This window comes from Ahaetulla prasina, chromosome 3, assembly GCF_028640845.1.
Source record: "Ahaetulla prasina isolate Xishuangbanna chromosome 3, ASM2864084v1, whole genome shotgun sequence".
Taxonomy (NCBI): Eukaryota; Metazoa; Chordata; class Lepidosauria; order Squamata; family Colubridae; genus Ahaetulla; species Ahaetulla prasina.
In genome coordinates this window covers 85,324,441-85,344,656 of record NC_080541.1, presented here as the reverse complement: position 1 = coordinate 85,344,656, position 20,216 = coordinate 85,324,441, and the positions used below count along the sequence as shown (strand labels likewise).

At 41.9% G+C, this 20,216-nt stretch overlaps 1 protein-coding gene across 1 annotated transcript; it reads left to right on the top strand.

Moving 5' to 3' along the window:
- Window positions 1–1,591: 1,591 nt before the first annotated feature.
- LOC131194019 (leukocyte elastase inhibitor-like) lies at window positions 1,592–17,645 on the top strand. Its single transcript, XM_058174555.1, has 7 exons — window positions 1,592–1,835; window positions 3,403–3,580; window positions 7,427–7,564; window positions 8,065–8,182; window positions 8,986–9,128; window positions 9,914–10,081; window positions 15,953–17,645. The coding sequence occupies exons 1-7, from the start codon at window positions 1,729–1,731 to the stop codon at window positions 16,352–16,354; spliced, it is 1,254 nt and encodes a 417-aa protein (XP_058030538.1). The 5' UTR covers window positions 1,592–1,728; the 3' UTR covers window positions 16,355–17,645.
- The last annotated feature ends 2,571 nt before the right edge of the window (window positions 17,646–20,216 follow it).

Here is a 20,216-nt window from a genome sequence, read left to right as displayed (position 1 = left end):
GAACTGGTGTAACTCTCTGCTTTCAGGAGGAATTCCATTATTTGAATGCTGATCTAATTGATTTAGGTGCACCCATATTCAGTGAACAGCCTACTGCATATAAGTATTACATTTTTAGATTCGGCTTCTGCATCACTCAAGCTGTCTCTTACATTAGTTGCCTCCAAAATATTCAGAAAAACAATGGGCTCATTTAATAGATAAGATCTAGTGAAACTCTTCTGGGTGTAGCAACCGCTGATTCAGTCTAAAGAGGGAAGGTGCAATCGACCTTGAAATAATCTTTGCACATAGATCAGGAGTGTCAAACTGAATTTCATTGAGGGCCGCATCAGGGTTGTGATTTTGGGGGTGGGGGCAGGTGGGGGTGGCCAACTGGGTGAATGTGGCTGAGTAAGCAGGTGCGGCCGAGTGGATGGGTGTTGCTGAGTAGGTGGGTGTGGCCAACTGGATGTGTGGCCAGCTTGACCCCACTCCCCAAACTGCTGGCATGTTTCCTCTTTCCCCTGGGTAGATCTGGCTCAAGCCATGCTGGCCCAATGTTTCCTCTTTGCATTGGTAGACCAGGCCAAAACAACACAGGCCAGCCTCTTACATTTTCCAGGATGGCCTGTGGGCCAGATCCGACCACATCACAGGCCTTGTGTTTCACACCCCTGATATAGTCCATCATTTGTCCATATGCAAATATCTAAAATGCTTCTGCATCCATTCTACCAAGAATCAGCCTACAGGAACTGCTGCAATAGCACTTACTTTGTTTTCCACAACTACTTAGGAGGGTGTTTTTTTTTAAGAAAAACGTATTAAGATTGAATGTTTGATTTATGAGAAGAAAAAAGTTATTCGCCATCTAATTTGCCACAGCCCTCTCATTGTGCCTTCAGGCTTCTAGTTTAGATTCTTCAGTGCACTGAGACCCATGTTCCGAGCTTCTATATCCTGGGTGTCAAACTCATGGTGTCACGTTGCTGTTGCACGATGTTTTCACTCCACGGTTGGTGTGGCCTGTATATGATGCATCCCTTTGAGACACTTGCTCTACATGCTATGCAGGAAACTAGAGGAGGAAGAAGCCTAAAGTATATTTGGTACCCTGAGTTATTTATAAAAAATAATAAAGGTGGAATAAAAATAATAAAGAATATATCCTTAGTAGAGTCTAACTTCTGGAAGGGAAGATCCATTCAGCTTCTTTGGCATAATGTGCAGATGCTTCAATCCCGCCTTTTTCCAGGATATTTTTCTCTTATCTCAGTCTATTCCTGCAATTTCCCACTGATCTCCATCCAGGATTCATCCTGCTTAACTTTTCAAGATTACTCAAAATTTGCTAGGATACCTTTCCTGCTAGTCTCTGGACAGTGTGGCACCAGTCAGCTCTATCACCAAAGTGAATAATTAACCAAATTAATAATTTAATTTGATTTTTTTTTAGTTTAACCACTTATATATAAAATTATGATTAGTAGCCTTCCCGTAAACTAAAGAATCGGTTTATTAAGATAGCTAGAAATTATGTTGCAATGGTGTACTTCTATTTATAGAGCCCCAAGTGAGACTGTGACTGTTCAAAGGGCCACTCCCATGAAGTTTAAAGAGATAGTCAGGAACATCCACCTCCACGTCCAGATTCGTCTCCTGCCCTTTTAGCCTCTTCCTTCTTCTCTAACCAGTGATTTGCATCACTCACGGAGAGCCATTGTGCCTGGAGGCAATACCCCAAAAATGTTCATTTTGCTTCTTCAAGGATTTATTGCAGCTTTGTCAGTGTTCCTCTCCAGCCAGATGTCTCCAGTAACTGCCCTACCAGCTCAGAACACTACCTCTTCAAGGTACAACCATTGTATGTTTTTCTCTGTCTTGTTCTAATTTCTGCAGGTGCAGCAGGTGAGATTTACATAGCCCCGTCTTAGGGCTGCTTGACAGTTTGTTGTGACTCCCTTGGTTGGGACCTCGTTGTGCAAATACTTAAATGTTCTGGTGATAGAGCTGATTGGTGCCTTTGGTACTACGAAAACACCTAACTATAAGGTGACACACTGCCTAGTTGGGATTCTCCATTCCAGTATCCTAACAGGACTGCTGTTTTATTGAATTGAATGGGGGAGCGTTCCCCACCCCCCCAAATCTGGCAGGATGAAAAAGTAAAGCTACTACTTTCCTACTCTGACTGATACAAACTGGCAAAACGTTTGCTTCCTATTGCTTAGGATTGCTGTTCTTATTCTTTTCTAATATGAAAGGTAGCTTCCAGTTTTTCCAAAGATTTCTTGAGTACACTGTTTGCAAAGAGATAGGAATTCTGTTGAACAGAAAAGTTCAGATTCTCCTAAATGGTTCATTAGGCTAGAGTGAGATTAGGTACTTTTCTAGAATCTATTACTTAAAAGACACCTTTATCTCCTCTTTACTGAATTCTTTTTAATCCTCTTTCTGTTTGTTTCTTCTTTCACCATAAATATCTGTTTGTTTGATACTTAAGTCAGCCTATTTGTAGGCTATTTTGCTATATTTCTGTGAAACAGGGATTCATCTGAGTTCACAGGAAGGAATTGTACCATCTGACTAGAAAGATGTAAACTTCTCGATTTTATTCTAAGTTTCTTTTTAAATTAGCATTTACAGTACCTAATATATGGAATCTAATATATTATGGTATCTTAGGCAATACTGGTGCATTCCAAAGACTGTATAGGCAGTTAATGTTATAGATAGATAGATAATAGATAGATAGATAGATAGATAGATAGATAGATAGATAGATAGATAGATAGATAGATATTCAGTCTATGTGAAAGAATGTTCTTAAATAGCATTTGATATTATTCATTAGTCTTTATTCAAAAATTAATAAATATTAGCATTGATAGTTTTTAATTAATTTTAAGTTAATTGCAGTTTCATCTCAACTCAGATCACATTTTTGTTCTGGACCTACCTTTTTTTGCAATGGGGGCCTAACAAAGACCACTTTCATGGGGAAATAAGCAAATCATATTTCTCTGCATATCATAAACTTTTGCCTTTAGGAATCTGTAATTATCCTTATTGAGTAAGTTTAGTTACAGTATAAGTTTTGGTGTCCACCTGGCTTTTCCTGCCTCTCCTTCCTCACATGGAAATGAGAGCTGCCTCTATAGAAAATGAGCATGAGTGTACAGCAGTGTCCTCCTTTTCACAATCAGCAGCTGTTCTTATTTTTGGAATTATATATGACTCTGGAAGCGGGCTGTATAGTTCCCTTATATTTTGTCCACTAGGTTCTGTAAATCACATTCCTTAAAGCAAGTAGAATAATTGTTCAAGTAGTACAATTAAGTAGAACATGGGTGGGATGTTTTGGTCATCTCATCATCTAGGAGTTAATCTATGGTTTATTGTACTATATTTGTTCTCCAGGCTCGAAAATATGGACAGCCTTTCTGTGCCAAACACTATCTTCGCCCTCAACCTCTTCAAGAAGCTTAGTGCAAATGATCCTTGCAACAACTTGTTATTTTCTCCTTTGAGTATCTCTTCTGCACTGCTAATGGTCTCATTGGGCGCCAGAAATAACACAGAAGCTCAGATATTAAAGGTATATTAAGATACATTTTATCAAAAAGAAAAAAAGGGGGTTGGCTGTGAGCCAGTCCCCACCCTTGCTAGCCAATTATGGGAACATATTATTTTATTTATTTATGAAGTTTATAAGATGCCCATTTTGCAATCAGCAACTGAGGGCAGGGCAAGAAGCAGTGGGTGGAAACTAATCAAGGAGAGAAGCAACCTCGAACTAAGGAGAAATTTCCTGACAGTTAGAACAATTAATCAGTGGAACAACTTGCCTCCAGAAGTTGTAAATGCTCCAACACTGGAAGTTTTTAAGAAGATATTGGATAACCATTTGTCTGAAGTGGTGTAGGGTTTCCTGCCTAAGCAGGGGGTTGGACTAGAAGACCTCCAAGGTCCCTTCCAACTCTGTTATTCTATGATACTGGGGGGACTGAATGCAACCACATGTTTACTGGACCCGTGGCCCTCCTGGCTGGTACTGGCCACCCGGGAGGTGACACGAGGCTGGCTCCTGGGAATTGTGAATGCTTCTTTGATGGAGGGTGTCTTCCCTACCGCCTTGAAAGAGGCGGTGGTGCGGCCCCTCCTCAAGAAGCCTTCCCTGGATCCAGCTATTTTAGGAAATTACCGTCCTGTCTCCAACCTTCGTTTTGTGGTGAAGGTTGTTGAGACTGTGGTTGCACGACAGTTGCCCCAGTACCTAGATGAAACCGTCTATCTAGATCCGTTCCAGTCTGGTTTCCGGCCTGGTTACAGCACGGAAACAGCCTTGGTCGCGTTGGTTGATGATCTCTGGAGGGCTCGGGACAGAGGTTGTTCCTCTGTCCTGGTCCTACTAGATCTCTCAGCAGCTTTCGATACCATCGACCATGGTATCCTGCTGCACCGGCTCAGGGGACTTGGAGTGGGAGGCACCGTTCATCGGTGGTTCTCCTCCTACCTCTCTGACCGGTCGCAGACGGTGTTGACAGGAGGGCAGAGATCGACCCCGAGGCGCCTCTTATGTGGGGTGCCGCAAGGGTCGGTTCTCTTGCCTCTTCTGTTCAACATCTACATGAAGCCGCTGGGTGAGATCATCCGTGGTTTTGGGGTGAGTTGTCATCTATACGCTGATGATACTCAGCTGTATATCTCCACCCCTAACCACCCCAATGAGGCTGTTGAAGTGATGTCCCAGTGCCTGGAGGCCGTACGGATCTGGATAGGGAGAAACAGACTCAGACTCAATCCCACCAAGACCGAGTGGCTGTGGATGCCAGCGGCCCGGTACAGTCAGCTAATTCCATCGCTGACCGTTGGGGGCGAGTCATTGGCCCCCACGGAAAGGGCTCGCAATCTGGGTGTCCTCCTGGATGCACGGCTGTCTTTAGAAGAATATATGACGGCCGTCACCAGGGGGGCTTTTTATCAGGTTCGCCTGATATGCCAGTTGCGCCCCTTTCTGGATCGGGCTTCCTTATGCACAGTCACCCATGCCCTTGTCACATCCCGCCTGGACTACTGCAATGCTCTCTACATGGGGCTCCCCTTGAAGGGTACCCGGAGGCTTCAACTGGTCCAGAATGCGGCTGCGTGGGTGATAGAGGGAGCACTTCGTGGCTTCCGTATGACACCTCTCCTGCGCAGTCTGCACTGCTTCCCAGTGATCTTCTGGGTCCAATTCAAGGTGCTTGTTATCACCTTCAAAGCACTCCATGGCTTAGGACCGGGGTATCTATGGGACCGCTTACTGCCACCAGTAGTCTTGCACTGACCAGTGCACTCTCATAGAGAGGGCCTCCTCCAGATACCGTCAGCCAAACAATGTCGGCTGGCGACCTCCAGGGGGAGGGCCTTCTCTGTGTTGGCTCCCGTCCTCTGGAACGAGCTGCCTCTGGGGCTTCGTCAACTCCCCGACCTCCGGACCTTCCGTCGCGAGCTGAAGACGCTGTTGTTTCGACATGCAGGACTAGCTTGAACATAGTTTTAATTTAGGGTTTTAATCAGGGTTTTAAACTGTATTTAAAATTTTTAGGCCATTATTGAATCAGTTTTTTATAAAGTTTTTAATTTGTATTGTATGTATTGTGTTTTACTGGCTGTGAACCGCCCTGAGTCCTTCGGGAGAAGGGCGGTATACAAATATAATAAATAAATAAATTAATTAATTAATTAATTAATTAATTAATTAATTAATAATTAATTAATTAATTCTATTAACTGTGGGCGGCTAATCTATTATCTGCTCTAAAAAGTTCCAAGTACCCCTATCACTTTAACCTGGCTGCCTTGCTAAGATGATGCTGTTTGTGCAATTGCCAACTGTCTGATTAGCTTTTAAAAAATGCAACAAGCACAAGAGATGCCACTGTTATCGAGATTCTTTAACTCTGCTCTCAGTTCTCATCCTGATTTGAGATTCTGTTTGCATGAGGATGGGAGCAGCTCCTATTTGCTTGGAATGTAAACAGCATGCATAGAAAGTCTTATTGGGGTTCAGCCCTCTGTGCTTGACTTCTTCAAAGCCATTATGGCAATTGCTGATTATGGAAATATTTATATATTATTTCATAGCGCTTTACAGCCCTCTCTAAGCAGTTTACAGAGTCAGCATACTGCCCCCAATAATCTGGGTCCTCATTTTATCCACCTCAGAAGGATGGAAGGCTGAGTCAACTTTGAGCCGTTCAGAATTGAACTGCTGAAGTGAGCAGTGAGTTCGCCTGCAGTACTGCATTCTAACCAGTTTGCCACCATGGCTCTTAGCAAATGGTATTATTTCAGACAAAAATCCTTAACTTGAAGTCCCAGGGTTTGAAAAATCAATTTTTGTGGATGCTAGAGATGCCCTTCACCACAATTACCCCCAAATCAGGACAATTTAATGATATGCTGTGGTAGGAAAAACATATCACCTCCAGTTTAAGTCCTAAAACTGACTTTGTTTTCTTTTAAATAAAAGGAACTCTGAACCAGGGGAATGGAGAGATGGACACAGAATCTTGGTTCTGGCACATGTTTGTGCTTCAATCCAGAATACCCATAGCATTCATTTATTTCTCAAATATATAAACCGCCCAGAATCAAAACAGGGTTAATACAATAAAACAACAACAACAAAAGACAATAATACAGGCCTAACCAACAGAATCCGCTCAAGGTAGATGCTTCTTAGCTTAGCATCTAAGGAAAAAAGCCAGTTATTCAAGGCCCATTTGAAGGATGGTCAGGGGAACTTGAATCTCTGAGGTGAAATGGTTTCAGAGAACAACTATTGCGAAAGAGAAGGCAAAACATGGGACTGTTTTAAGATGGCTCCTATAGCAGGTACAAGAACGTTCCTTCTGCTTTTTTAAAAAAATATTTTATGCATGGAGGGGTTGCTCTTTGTGTTTTAGAAATCTATTTTTTCAGGAAAGGAACATTTCTGAAAATCCTCTCTCTCTCTTGCTTCTCAGTCAAATTGACTTCCAAAGGAGATGAATGACTAGGACTTTCAAATATGGAGAAGTCCAAACATGTACAGTAAAATCAGGTCAAGCTTAACTTTTAGGGACTTTATGGACACCCGTACTGTATCAGTTTCCTTGGCAACAGTAAGGAATCAGTCGCCTTTAAGCTAGGGTTTTTTAAAAAACAAATTTCAGCCTCCTCTGTAAGCTTGGGGTTTAAGCACTACTGAAATATTAACTAGGGCCCAACACTGTTTGACTTTCATTAGCCATTAACTTTAAAAGCTATACATCTGCAGGTAATCCTTCAAAAAATTTACCTCCAAAATATGTAGAGATCATTTGAAATGTGTAAGGTTTCCCAGGGTCTGCTATTGTGGTATTACATTTTGAATTGATGTTAAACTTAATTTGATTAACCATATATCATCTTATAGGTGTTATCTCTACCAAAAGATGGAGAGGTTCACCAAAGATTGGAGAAACTTATTTCTGATATCAACAAACCAGATGCCAATTATAGCCTCAGTCTGGTCAACCAGCTCTTTGGAGAAACATCATATGATTTTCTTGCAGTAAGTGACATACATGTTGGAGAACTGATTGGAAACAATCATAAATGCTCTGTTTGTTCTAATGTTTGTCTCTCATTGTAATTGCAGCTTGTCTCTAATAAAGTACCATATGTTCCTAGAGCTTTATTTGGTCCATTGAGTTATCTAGAGATGAAATTTAAAAGTCTAGCTGCTTTTACTGGAAATGTTAGTGAACATTCAGTGAGATGTTCCTAAATATAGAACTTTCAAATAAAAGTCATAAATAGAACTAGGTGACCCATAATTGCCAGATATATTTTTGAATAAACTATGTTAGTTTAGGATAATTCCATATAGTTCCTAATAGCTGATATAGTCTTTCTAGGCTGTATTAACTATCCAATGGCATTGGCTGGTTTTAGGGAGTATTCAGTGTAATAAATAAAGTTTCCAGATTGTTAGTTTGTAGAAAAATTAGACAAAATCAATTCTTCTTCTTTATATTTGCTTCTGTTGTTGAGATGTCATTGTTTCTTAAGTCATTTGTAGAATCCACTCAGAGATTCTACCATGCAGGTCTGGAGAAACTTAACTTCAAACAAGGTTCAGAAGATTCAAGGAGACATATAAATGCCTGGGTAGAAGAAAAAACCTCAGGTGAGAATGATAATAAGAGTTAATGAGTAGCTGCATTAGGTAAGATATGCAATATTGTATGTGCATGTTTGAGAGACAGACAAGTTAGGCAAACCAACCATAGTATAGGTATTTTTTTCTTTCTTTTTCTTTTATGTACACTGACAGCATATACACCAAAACAAATTCCTTGTGTATCCAATCACACTTGGCCAATAAATTCTATTCTATTCTATTCTATTCTATTCTATTCTATTCTATCCTATCCTATCCTATCCTATCCTATTCTATTCTATTCAACCATCACATGATATATAGAAGCCCATCAAACCTCAGATGAAACTCTAGCCATGAATAGATGTTTGGTTTTATTGATGGACACATCTGAGCATATTCCCGTTATTTAACTTGTCTGTTGTTTAATTTATGTGTGTGTGGTAACCTTACTAAATAATGATATAAGATGGGCAACTATATAAACGTTAAGGGAGGGAGGATGGGTGGATGGATGGAGGGAGGGATAGGGTTGGACTGGCCCTGAGGAAGCAAAAGCTATATTCCATCCTCAGTCAGAGGAACTCTCTGGATGATCGCCTTGAGCTCTGAAAGGAGAATCAAGATAGAAATCTAATAATTAAATTAAAATGAATTTATTTTGGCTTACCTACAAACATGTTCATGTTTTATTAAGTATTTCAATGTTTTTTGCAAAAGGGGGGAGGGAGAGAGATGGAGAGAGGGAGGGAGAGAGGTTAAGAAATAATAAATCTTAAGAAATAATAAATGTCAATTAAAGCAGTTTTTTTTAAAAAAAACTTTCAAAGGAAAAATTCAGGATCTGCTTGTCCCGGGAATAATTGATTCGCTTACAAAACTGGTTTTGGTGAATGCTATCTATTTCAAGGGAAACTGGGAGAATAAATTCAACAAAAATCACACAGAAGAACAGCCATTCTGGATTAATAAGGTATTAACAGACATTTTGAATATTTTAAAGTGTGTTATTTTGTATATATCTGAAGCAAGTGTGGAATTAATTTGAAACATGTAGCAAAGAAATTGCTTACTCCTTCCATTTTATTGATCTTCATGGAAATGGATGAATCATGAAGATCCATCATCTTAAATCTTTCAGGCTTTGTGTATAGCTTTTCTATCATTGGAACTTTGCACAGAGATTTTTAGTGCAGCACCACTTTCACTAAATGTATATGATTAACCTCAGTAACTACGGAGTGATTAGTGAATATATTTGCTGAGTACATGGATCTATTATGTATTATCACCTGGAAGTATTCAATGGAGGAGGAACAGGCACAATATGTTTCTATGTTGCTCTCCACAAAGAAGGCTTGTTTTGATACTATGAACATCTGTTCATTTGAGTAAACTGCTGATTAAAACCATTGACCTGTGCTTCATTGCATTCTTTTGCTTTCAGAATTGATAATTCTCTTTTCTAAAGGTCATAATCTTTGTTTTTTTATTCTGATCCTTAATATTCTAAAATTATTCAAATTCTGTGAAAAGTAAATTATCACTATGTATAAAGACTGGAAAATCTGGTGGATGGCTGAGACATGATAAATGCTCATATACTGTAAATGCTTAGTTTGATTTAAAAAGTCAAAGCAAAAGATGAAAGATTTAAGCAGAGGAAAAAAACTTCTAAGGCTAAGTACATGATAGAATTATTTGCATTTCCTATTTATTTGAAAGATTACTTCTAACATACATTTTCCCCATTCATAGAAAGAAAGGAAAACAGTGCAGATGATGTTCAGGAAAGGAGTATACAACACGACCTACATATCATCCTATGAGATTTCTATTCTTGAGATTCCATATTTTTTTAATGACTTTAGCCTGATCATTCTGCTCCCTGATAAGTTTAACGATAACTCTATTGGATTGGAAAAGGTGAGTTTTTCTTTCATGAAACAGAATTTAAGCCCTTGTCCATCTCTGGTACTAGCTGTATGCTGTCCTTTTTAATATTGAAGCTTGGCTTTCTCCAATTATAGTTAGTACTGTTGGGTTCACTTCCCTTAAAGAACACTGGCGAATGCATTTATATCTCAAAGTATTGTATACTCAGGGCGATTTTAGCAGTAGCTGTTGTGTACAAGGCAATTGATAAGGCTGCCAATAATGTATCTGTCAGGGCAGTGATTTAAGAGCTGACCAGCTGCTATGATGATGCAGTGATGTACTGATGTAATGATGGGAATGAGTCAGCAAAATTTTTAGCTGTTATCCCTTTAAGAACATGTATAATAAGAAGAGGCCTCTCTCTTACTGTTCTTCCCTGCTATAATTTTCTGATTGTTTGACTTCTGCTTATAGTACATGTATGCATAATATATATTCTTTTATAGATGGAACCACTCATTTATTACAAACCTCTGTTTGCTGTTATTGCTCATGGGTTGTCTCATGTAGTAAAGCTGTGTACACTCTGACAGTACAATATTTCTACCCACATTACTAAGACATTACTAAGGGGTTAAGATTTGGTTTTTGATTCTTTAATTTATATTGTTTCGTGTTGAAATAGCTACCAAGATTCATAGCTTGAAGGAAAGAATAAATAAGTTTATATAGCTGAGGTATTTATTTATTTTATTTATTTGTCAATCATATATAAGATAACAGGTAAAAAATATAAACATAATTTGGATATATGAAAAGAGTAAGTAATCTCTGGTACTATCTGTACTCTGTCCTTTTAAATATTTAAGCTTGGCTTTCTGCAATTATAGTTAGTACTATTGGGTTGACTTGTATTTTCCCTTATTTTGAAAAGATGGAAAAATAAAAAAGGGTCTAAAAACATTAGCGAATGCATATGTAATTCAAAGTATTGTATACAGGGAGGTTCCATCTGCAGCTGTTGTGTACAAGGCAGTTGATAAGGTTGCCAATAATGTACAGTATTTCTTCTGACATTATTAATATGCAAGGGATTCAGTTCTTGATTCCTCAATTTATACTGTTTCATGTTGAAATAGCTATCAAGATTCATAGCTTGAAGGAAAGAATAAACAAGTTCATATAGTGGAGGTATTCTTTTGCGTGGGTATGTGCCTTCAAGAAAGCTTCTGGCAACTGTCTGGACAAATCCAAGTAGTTTATCTGGAAACATTTTCAGAAATTGTTTGCCCTTGCTTGCTTTCTAGAGCTAAAAGAGTATGACTGGCCCCAAATCACCAAATCTGGTAATTCAGATCAAAGCGATGATTTATAATCCAGTGCTTTTAACTGCTATACCAAACTAGGTCTCATTTTTTATTTTTCTTTCAGTATTTCTTTTACCTTTTAACATAATTGCAAATTATTGGTTTTTTTGGAATAAAAATTGTATAAATTTTAAAACAAACATGAATAAATTATAAAAATATTTCTTGTCAATATGCAGGTTTCTCTAATAAAATATATATAGATATATACACATTTGTCTGGTCTGTTGGGTAAAAAATTCTATAACTACTGCAGGAGTGTCAAATTGGATTTCTTCGAGGGCTAGATCATCATTGTAGTTCTCCTCCATGGGCCAGCTGGCGGTGGGGATGGGCAGGAGAGAGGCTTGATGGACATCTCCTGCAGCAGCCTGCCAGCCAAAACGAGGTGTGGGCACTCTGTTTTGGCTGCCAGAGGCACCGCGGGCCAGTTCTTTGCTATTTCTAGGCTGGCTCTGTGTGCCAGATTTAAGCACACGATCCGACCAAAGGCCTTGAGTTTCACACAGGGGTGAAATCTAATTTCTTTTGCTACCAGTCCTGTGGGCGTGGCCTGGTGGGCGTGGCCTGGTGGTCATGTGACTGGGTGGGTGTGGCCAACTTGTAAAATGTGGTGAAACTTGCTTAGCAACCAAAATTTGGGGCACAGTTGTGCTCATAAGCTCCCTCCCTCCCTCCCTCCCTCCCTCTTTCTTTCTTTCTTTCTTTCTTTCTTTCTTTCTTTCTTTCTTTCTTTCTTTCTTTCTTTCTTTCTTTCTTTCTTTCTTTCTTTCTTTCTTTCTTTCCTTCCTTCCTTTCTTCCTTCCTTTCCTTCCTTCCTTCCTTCCTTCCTTCTTTCTTTCTTTCTTTCTTTCTTTCTTTCTTTCTTTCTCTCTCTCTCGCTCTCTCTTGTCTCTCTCCCTCCCTTCCTCTTTCTTTCTCTTTTTCTCTCTCTCTTCCTCTTTCCTTCTCTTTCTGTCTGTCTCTCACTCTCTCTCACACACGCAAACACACACACACACAAAACCTGGTCTAAACATAGCCCTTCCCAGGGAGTTTTCCTGCCGGGACGCTCCTGGCAGCAGCAACAGTGGCAGTGCGGCAGCAGCAGAGCTTGCCTGGGCTCCCCCCCACAATCCCAGAACTGCGCTGCGCCGGGGAGTTCTCCCACGTGGATGCTCCCGGCAGCAGCAGCAGGGTCAGAGCTTGCCTGGACTCCCACGCCATCCCAGAACTGCGCTGCACCGTGGAGTTTTCCTGTGCGGCCACGGTGCCAATGGTGGCGGCAGTGGCAGAGCAGGGACCCGAAGGTGGGTGGCTTGGCCCAGAAGCGGCGCGCTCTCCATCATGGGCTGGATGCGGGGTGGGGGGGGGAAGGCAAGTGGGCAGCAGTCAGCCAAAGGCTCCGCAGAAGCCAAGCACAAAAGTCAAGCGAGCCTTGCAGGTCCCCCCTTATTTTTTATTTATTATTTTATTTTATTTTTTCAAATTTATATACCGCCCTATCTCCCTAAGGACTCAGGGCGGTTCACAGGCAGTTAAAATACATATAAATACAAATTAAAAAAACAACAATTAAAAAACTTATTCTATTGCCGAATTTAAAAAACAATATAAATAATAAAAAACCCCTTAAAACCAATAACTTTAAAATCTAATCCAGTCCCGCGCAGATGAATAAGTGCGTTTTAAGCTCGCGACGAAAGGTTCGGAGGTCCGGAAGTTGACGAAGTCCTGGGGGGAGTTCGTTCCAGAGGGTGGGAGCCCCACAGAGAAGGCCCTTCCTGGTGTCGCCAGACGGCACTGCCTAGCTGACGGCACCTGAGGAGTCCCTCTCTGTGGGAGCGCACGGGTCGGTGAGAGGTATTTGGTAGCAGTAGGCGGTCCCGTAAATAGCCCGGCCCTATGCCATGGGCGCTTTAAAGATTGTCACCAACACCTTGAAGCGCACCGGAAGGCCACAGGTAGCCAGTGCAGTCTGCGCAGGATAGGTGTAACACGGGAGCCCGAGGCTCCCTCTATCACCAGCGCAGCTGCGTTCTGGACCAACTGAAGCCTCCGGATGCCCCTCAAGGGAGCCCCATGTAGAGAGCATTGCAGTAATCCAGGCGAGACGTCACGAGGGCGTGAGTGACCGTGCATAAGGCATCCCGGTCTAGAAAGGGGCGCAACTGGCGCACCAGGCGAACCTGGTGGAAAGCTCTCCTGGAGGCGGCCGTCAAATGGTCTTCAAAAGACAGCCGTTCATCCAGGAGAACGCCCAGATTGCGCACCCTCTCCATCCGGGCCAATGGCTCGCCCCAACAGTCAGCCGAGGACTCAGCTGACTGTACCGGGATGCCGGCATCCACAGCCACTCAGTCTTGGAGGGATTGAGCTTGAGCCTGTTTCTCCCCATCCAGACCCGTACGGCCTCCAAACACCGGGACAGCACTTCGATAGCTTCATTGGGGTGGCCCGGTGTGGAAAAGTACAGCTGGGTGTCATCAGCGTACAGCTGGTACCTCACACCGAAGCCACTGATGATCTCACCCAGCGGCTTCATATAGATGTTGAACAGAAGGGGCGAGAGAATCGACCCCTGCGGCACCCCACAAGTGAGGCGCCTCGGGGCCGACCTCTGCCCCCCTGTCAACACCGTCTGCGACCGGTCGGAGAGATAGGAGGAGAACCACCGATAAACGGTGCCTCCCACTCCCAATCCCCCCAACCGGCGCAGCAAGATACCATGGTCGATGGTATCGAAAGCCGCTGAGAGGTCTAATAGGACCAGGGCAGAGGAACAACTCCTATCCCTGGCCCTCCAGAGATCATCCACCAACGCGACCAAAGCCGTCTCCGTGCTGTAACCGGGCCGGAAACCGGACTGGAACGGGTCTAGATAGACAGTTTCATCCAGGTGCAGAGGAAACTGATATGCCACCATATTTCTACAACCTTCGCGGCGAAGGTTGGAGACCGGACGATAATTACCTAAGACAGCCGGGTCCAGGAGGGCTTCTTGAGGAGGGGTTTCACCACCGCCTCTTTCAAGGCGGCCGGAAAGACTCCTCCAACAAGGAGGCACTCAGAATCGCCTGGAGCCAGCCTCGTGTCACCTCCTGAGTGGCCAGCACCAGCCAGGAGGGGCACGGGTCCAGTAAACACGTGGTGGCATTCAGCCTACCCAACAACCTGTCCATGTCCTCGGGAGCCACAGGGTCAAACTCATCCCAACAAATGTCACCAAGACCACCCTCAGATGCCTCATCTGAATCGCCGCAATTTTGGTCTAGACCGTCTCGAAGCTGAACGATTTTATCGTATAGATAACCGTTAAACTCCTCAGCACGTCCCTGCAACGGGTCATCCCGCTCCCCCTGGTGAAGGAGGGAACGGGTCACCCGAAAAAGGGCGGCTGGGCGGTTATCTGCCGACGCAATGAGGGAGGAGGCATAGCAACCTCGCTTCCCTCAGTGCCACTAGGTAGGTGCCACTAGGTAGGTCCTAGTATAGGACCTAACTAGTGTCCGATCAGCTTCTAAACGGCTAGACCTCCAGGAGCTCTCTAGGCGTCTTCTCCGGCGTTTCATCCCCCTCAGCTCCTCGGAGAACCAAGGAGCCGGTTGGGATCTGCGCCGGGTCAGAGGCCGCAGAGGCACGACACGGTCTAAAGCCCCAGCCGCAGCCCGTTGCCAGGCTGCGGCTAGTTCCTCTGCCGTGCCGTGAGCCAGACCCTCAGGAAGTGGCCCAAGCTCCGTCCGGAACCTCTCCGGGTCCATCAGGCGCCTGGGACGGAACCAACGTTGTGGTTCCGTCTCCCTGCGGTGTTGAGTGGCGGTCAGAAAGTCCAGGCGAAGGAGAGTGATCTGACCATGACAAAGGTTCTATGACTACATCTCTCAAATCCAGATCCTTCAGCCACTGACCAGAGATAAAAATAAGATCCAGAGTGCCACCCCCGATGTGAGTGGGGCCATCAACTACTTGAGTCAGGTCCAAGGCCGTCATGGAAGCCATGAACTCCCGAGCCACTGTCGATGACGAGCCGGCAGATGGCAAGGTAAAGTCCCCCTGAGGCTGAGTACAGTGGGTCTCCCTCTCCCCCCCACTGCCAGCATTGGCTTACTTTATAGATCCTCTCCCTGCATGGCAGGGCTGCCTTCCACGTGGCCTTCCACTTGCCTGCCTTCACTCATGGCTGCGGGCCGCAGATTGGTTGGGGGGGCGTGGCCAGCTAGAGATTGCTATTGGCTCTCCGAACCAGCCCCAATCTCCGCTACCTACTCGGCCGATCTGGTAGCATTTCACCCCTGGTTTGACACCCTTGAACTAGTGACTCTGCCAGGTGGATCTGGCTTATATTCCACATGTTTGTTAATAATGTATTGAGTTAGAAATTGATGTACTTTGAATATAAAGCTACGCTTATATTCCTACTTTTTCTCCTGGTTCTGAGGTCTACATTTGTGACTTCCAGGATTTTTCTATCATTGTGAACACCTGCATCATACTTGTGTTAGTATCAGGATAGGTCATAGTGTCATGTAAGCAGGAATTTCTTTCTCCTTTAATGCTTTTCATTTTATTTTAGCTGGAGAGAGAAATTACATATGAGAAATTCATGGACTGGATCAATCCAAAGAAGATGTTCTCAAGAGAAACTGAGGTCTCCTTGCCCAAATTTAAACTGGAAGAAAAATATGACCTGAAGCCTGTTCTGAGAAGCATGGGAATGACGGATGCATTTGATGAGAGCAAGGCAGACTTCTCTGGAATGTCAACTAACAATGATTTAGTCATATCTGAAGTTGTTCACAAATCATTCATAGAAATCAACGAAGAAGGCACTGAGGCAGCTGCTGCCACTACTGTAATAACGGTAACTAAGAGTACAATAATTGCAGAATTCAAAGCTGACCATCCCTTCCTCTTTTATGTTATCAAGCGATCTACAAACAGCATCCTGTTCTTGGGTAGATTTAGTTCTCCATAATGGGTGCATCCAGCATATGTTGGTACAATCGCTCTGACCCTTAATTCCTCATCAGATTTGTTTAAACTGTGTGGTACTGAACTTTCACTACCACACTTACCATCTTCTCTATAATTAGGGTAAAGATAGTTCCTTCATAATTCTCCATAATACTGGATTTTAATTCTTTCTTTCAGGACAGAATCATTTTTAATCTATTCAAGAAAATAAGTTTTTAGAATAAGTGTTCTGACTGGTAGATAAATACTGCAAAATTGCTTTGGTTATAGGAATGTGGGTTGTGGGGAAATAGTTGCTAAACATGAATCAATGTATTACAACACAGATGTACGTAGCTTCTTCTCCAGAAACACTACACTACTAGCCAGAGCTTATAAAACATTTGCTAGACCAATTCTTGAATACAGCTCGCCTGTCTGGAACCCATTCCACATTTCAGACATCAATACAATTGAACATGTCCAGAAATATTTTACAAGAAGAGTTCTCCACTCCTCTGAATACAACAAAATACCTTATGTCACCAGACTTGAAATCTTGGGTTTAGAAAACTTAGAACTCCGCTGCCTTCGACAGGACCTGTGTTTAACTCATAGAATCATCTATTGCAATGTCCTTCCTGTTAAAGACTATTTCAGCTTCAATCACAACTATACAAGAGCAAACAATAGATTTAAACTTAATATTAACCACTTCAATCTTGATTGCAGAAAATATGACTTCTGTAACAGTGTTGTTAATGCTTGGAACACACTATCTGACTCTGTGGTCTCTTCTTAAAATCCCCAAAGCTTTAACCAAGAACTGTCTACTATTGGCATCACCCCATTCCTAAGAGGTCTGTAAGGGACGTGCATAAGAGCACAAACGTGCCTACCGTTCCTGTCCTATTGGTTCCTTTCATTATATCCAATTAATATAGTTATTTTCATGCTTATGCTTATATATATTGTTGTGACAAAATAAATAAATAAATAAATAAAATATAACTATGTATTTGCCCAGTATACATTTCCATGTGATGATACAAGTAGAGTCAGCTCAGCTTCCATTGTGACATCATGTTTTTTCATTTGAGTGACAACATGGCTAGCTGTAGATGCCGCTGCTTGACTTATAATAGCAAGTGTACACAGGGCTAGAATGAGCAAACATTTTTGTGGTCATCACTTAAGCAAGCAATTTGATTCTGTGCAACTCAAATATTTACAAATGCTATCTACCTTATATAATTCTTATTTTGCTGCAGTCTTTCATGTAATCAAAACTGAAATAAAAGAGCATTTGATTATGTTGCTTTCAAATTTCTTTAACAGTTGGTATGGTGGTAAGACTCTTATCATCAAGATCAAGTGTCCCCAAGGCCTACTTTGTGGCTCCATATCGGTCCATGGTAACCATTGAAAACTGGACCACACAAGCGTCAGATGAGCATGGAAAGCTTCATTTTCATATGCACAGGATTAGATTGAATGCACACACCCTTCCCTTCCCTCCCCCACCATTGATCCATGACTGTTGATCCATGCAGTCAAAAGGTGGGGACCACTGCACAAACTTTAAAAAAAAAACCAATTAAAAATCATGAATGAATGAATTCAGTAATACAGCCAAAGGGAAACCAATAAGCACTGTACATCCAGTTAACAGAATAAAATGGAATAGAAGAACCAGTAATGTAAAAGTAAGGAGACATAGTACAGTATTAGCACTGTGAGAGATGGATTATCACTTTTGCTGGTTACATTTTCAATCAATTTATTACAGTCTTAGACCAGAGACCAGAAGAAATAAAAGCGCTCAATAAATATACAGTTAAACATTCTAGGATAAACTAAGAAATCTATAACTAAAATCTATACATGGTCTAACTATACTACAATCACAATTCATAAACTGTGTGGGCCCGTTGTAGGTTCAATGCTAAAAGGGAAAAGACATTTGTTATATAATATCACTATGGTGGAGAAGAGACATGTTTGCAATGAATCCCCAATGCTGCTGCATAGAATCTGGCCACCTGCACTGTAGTTATGGACTGTTCATCCTTAACCACTGAAGATAGGTAGTATCGGAACAGCCAGGATACCTAGCAGTTATTGGCAGAATATATTTTTCCTAATCTCTGTGTAAAAGGAACATCTAAAGAGCATGTGACCCACAGTATCCACCTCTCCTGAGCCACAGAAACAGAATCTTTCCGTCAATGGCATCCTTTTATACTTGTCATACAGAACGGCTGATAGAAGTGCAGGGCACTGGGAGAGCGAAAATGCTTTCCAGTGGTTTGCTGACTCCAAATGACTAAGATAGCTGACAGGAGCAACAACACATCTAACGGCACTTGGAGCCAGGGGCCTCTAGTGGATCAGACTGCTAAGACAGTCTGTTATTAACACAGCTGCTTGCAATTACTGGAGGTTCAAGTCCCACCAGGCCCAAGGTTGACTCAGCCTTCCATCCTTTATAAGGTAGGTAAAATGAGGACCCAGATTGTTGGGGGCAATAAGTTAACTTTGTATATAATATACAAATGGATGAAGACTATTGCTTAACATAGTGTAAGCCGTCCTGAGTCTTCGGAGAAGGGCGGGATATAAATGCAAATAAAAAAAATAAAAACAGTGGAGCTTTCCCTAAGTCCACCTGCCTCTCGATGCCCTCCACCCTTTGTCGCAAGATTTGTCTTGCTAAGTCGTAGTCCCTCTTGAGTATTGAAGCTGGGGAGAAGCGTAATTTGGCAAGGTTGGACTCGAGAATTTGTCTTGGAGGATTAATGGAGTGCTGGTTACATTGTCTAGGGCTATTTCACCATCCCACAAAAGTCTTCTCTCTTCTAGGCAGCAGAAGGTGTTCTGTCGCGTGTGAAAGGAATGAGCTGGTATTCACTGAAATGACTTGGAAATTTTGCATAATACCCTAAAAATTCACAATATAGCAGGACATAGGTTATTAATAGTAATACAAAAATGAATTATCACCTAGTAGTGAAACTGCAGAATAACTAGATTCTTTACAATATAAAATGAAGAATCAGATGGTTGGGGACAATATGCTGACTTTCTAAACTGCTTGGAGAGTGCATGAAACGTATGTACTGTAAGTCTAAGTGCTATTGCTATTAAAAGTCACATGATTCACTTAACTGCAGCAATTTGCTTAACAACCTGGGAAAAGAGGACTTAAAATGTGACACACTTAACTGCCTTCTTTAACAGCCAAAACTCTGGACCTAATTAAGGTTTTAAGTCGAGGACTACTAACAATATATGCTGGCTTCTTCTATTGTAAACTCTCCCTAGTTTTTATAATGTATATAACTCAAAGCAGCAATTATACCTAATATTTTTCCCTCCCATTTTTAGCAATTTGATATGATTATAATTATAATTATAAAAAGTTTTTATTGGTCAAAAAAAATTTATGCAAATACATATCAGGTATGGTAAATTTTCATTTTTCTTATACATGATAAGAATTTTACTCAAAATTTTAAACACATACAACAGCCATATGGCAAGCAGGTATCTGAGTAGCTAAGTTTCAATCTTACACAATAAGGAAGGGTCAAGAATAATCAGAATATCATACGAAAGAGAATAAGGAAAACCAACACAATACCAAATATCTTTGTCACTTCCTAGTTTTGGATCTCAGAACTCTGGGTTCAGCCTGACCCAACTCCAGGGCCGCAACAGCGGCAGCCGCCTCCGCCCCATGGTCTATAACCTCCCCTTCTTCAATTCCTGGGTCATCTAAATCCAGGAGGGCTTTGTGTTCCTCCACGTGAGCCGCAGCCTCCATAATTGTACTAATTTTTTCGTAATGCCCTCCCGGAAAATCATCAATCCCTCTGGCATCA

Bases quoted from the DNA above. Each gene is read 5' to 3' on its own strand.
- LOC131194019 (XM_058174555.1), top strand. From the start codon at position 1,729: ATGTTCATTTTGCTTCTTCAAGGATTTATTGCAGCTTTGTCAGTGTTC. The intron at 7,565-8,064 runs GTAAGTGACATA...TTGTTTCTTAAG, and splicing joins CATCATATGATTTTCTTGCA to TCATTTGTAGAATCCACTCA. The intron at 8,183-8,985 runs GTGAGAATGATA...AAACTTTCAAAG, and splicing joins GGTAGAAGAAAAAACCTCAG to GAAAAATTCAGGATCTGCTT.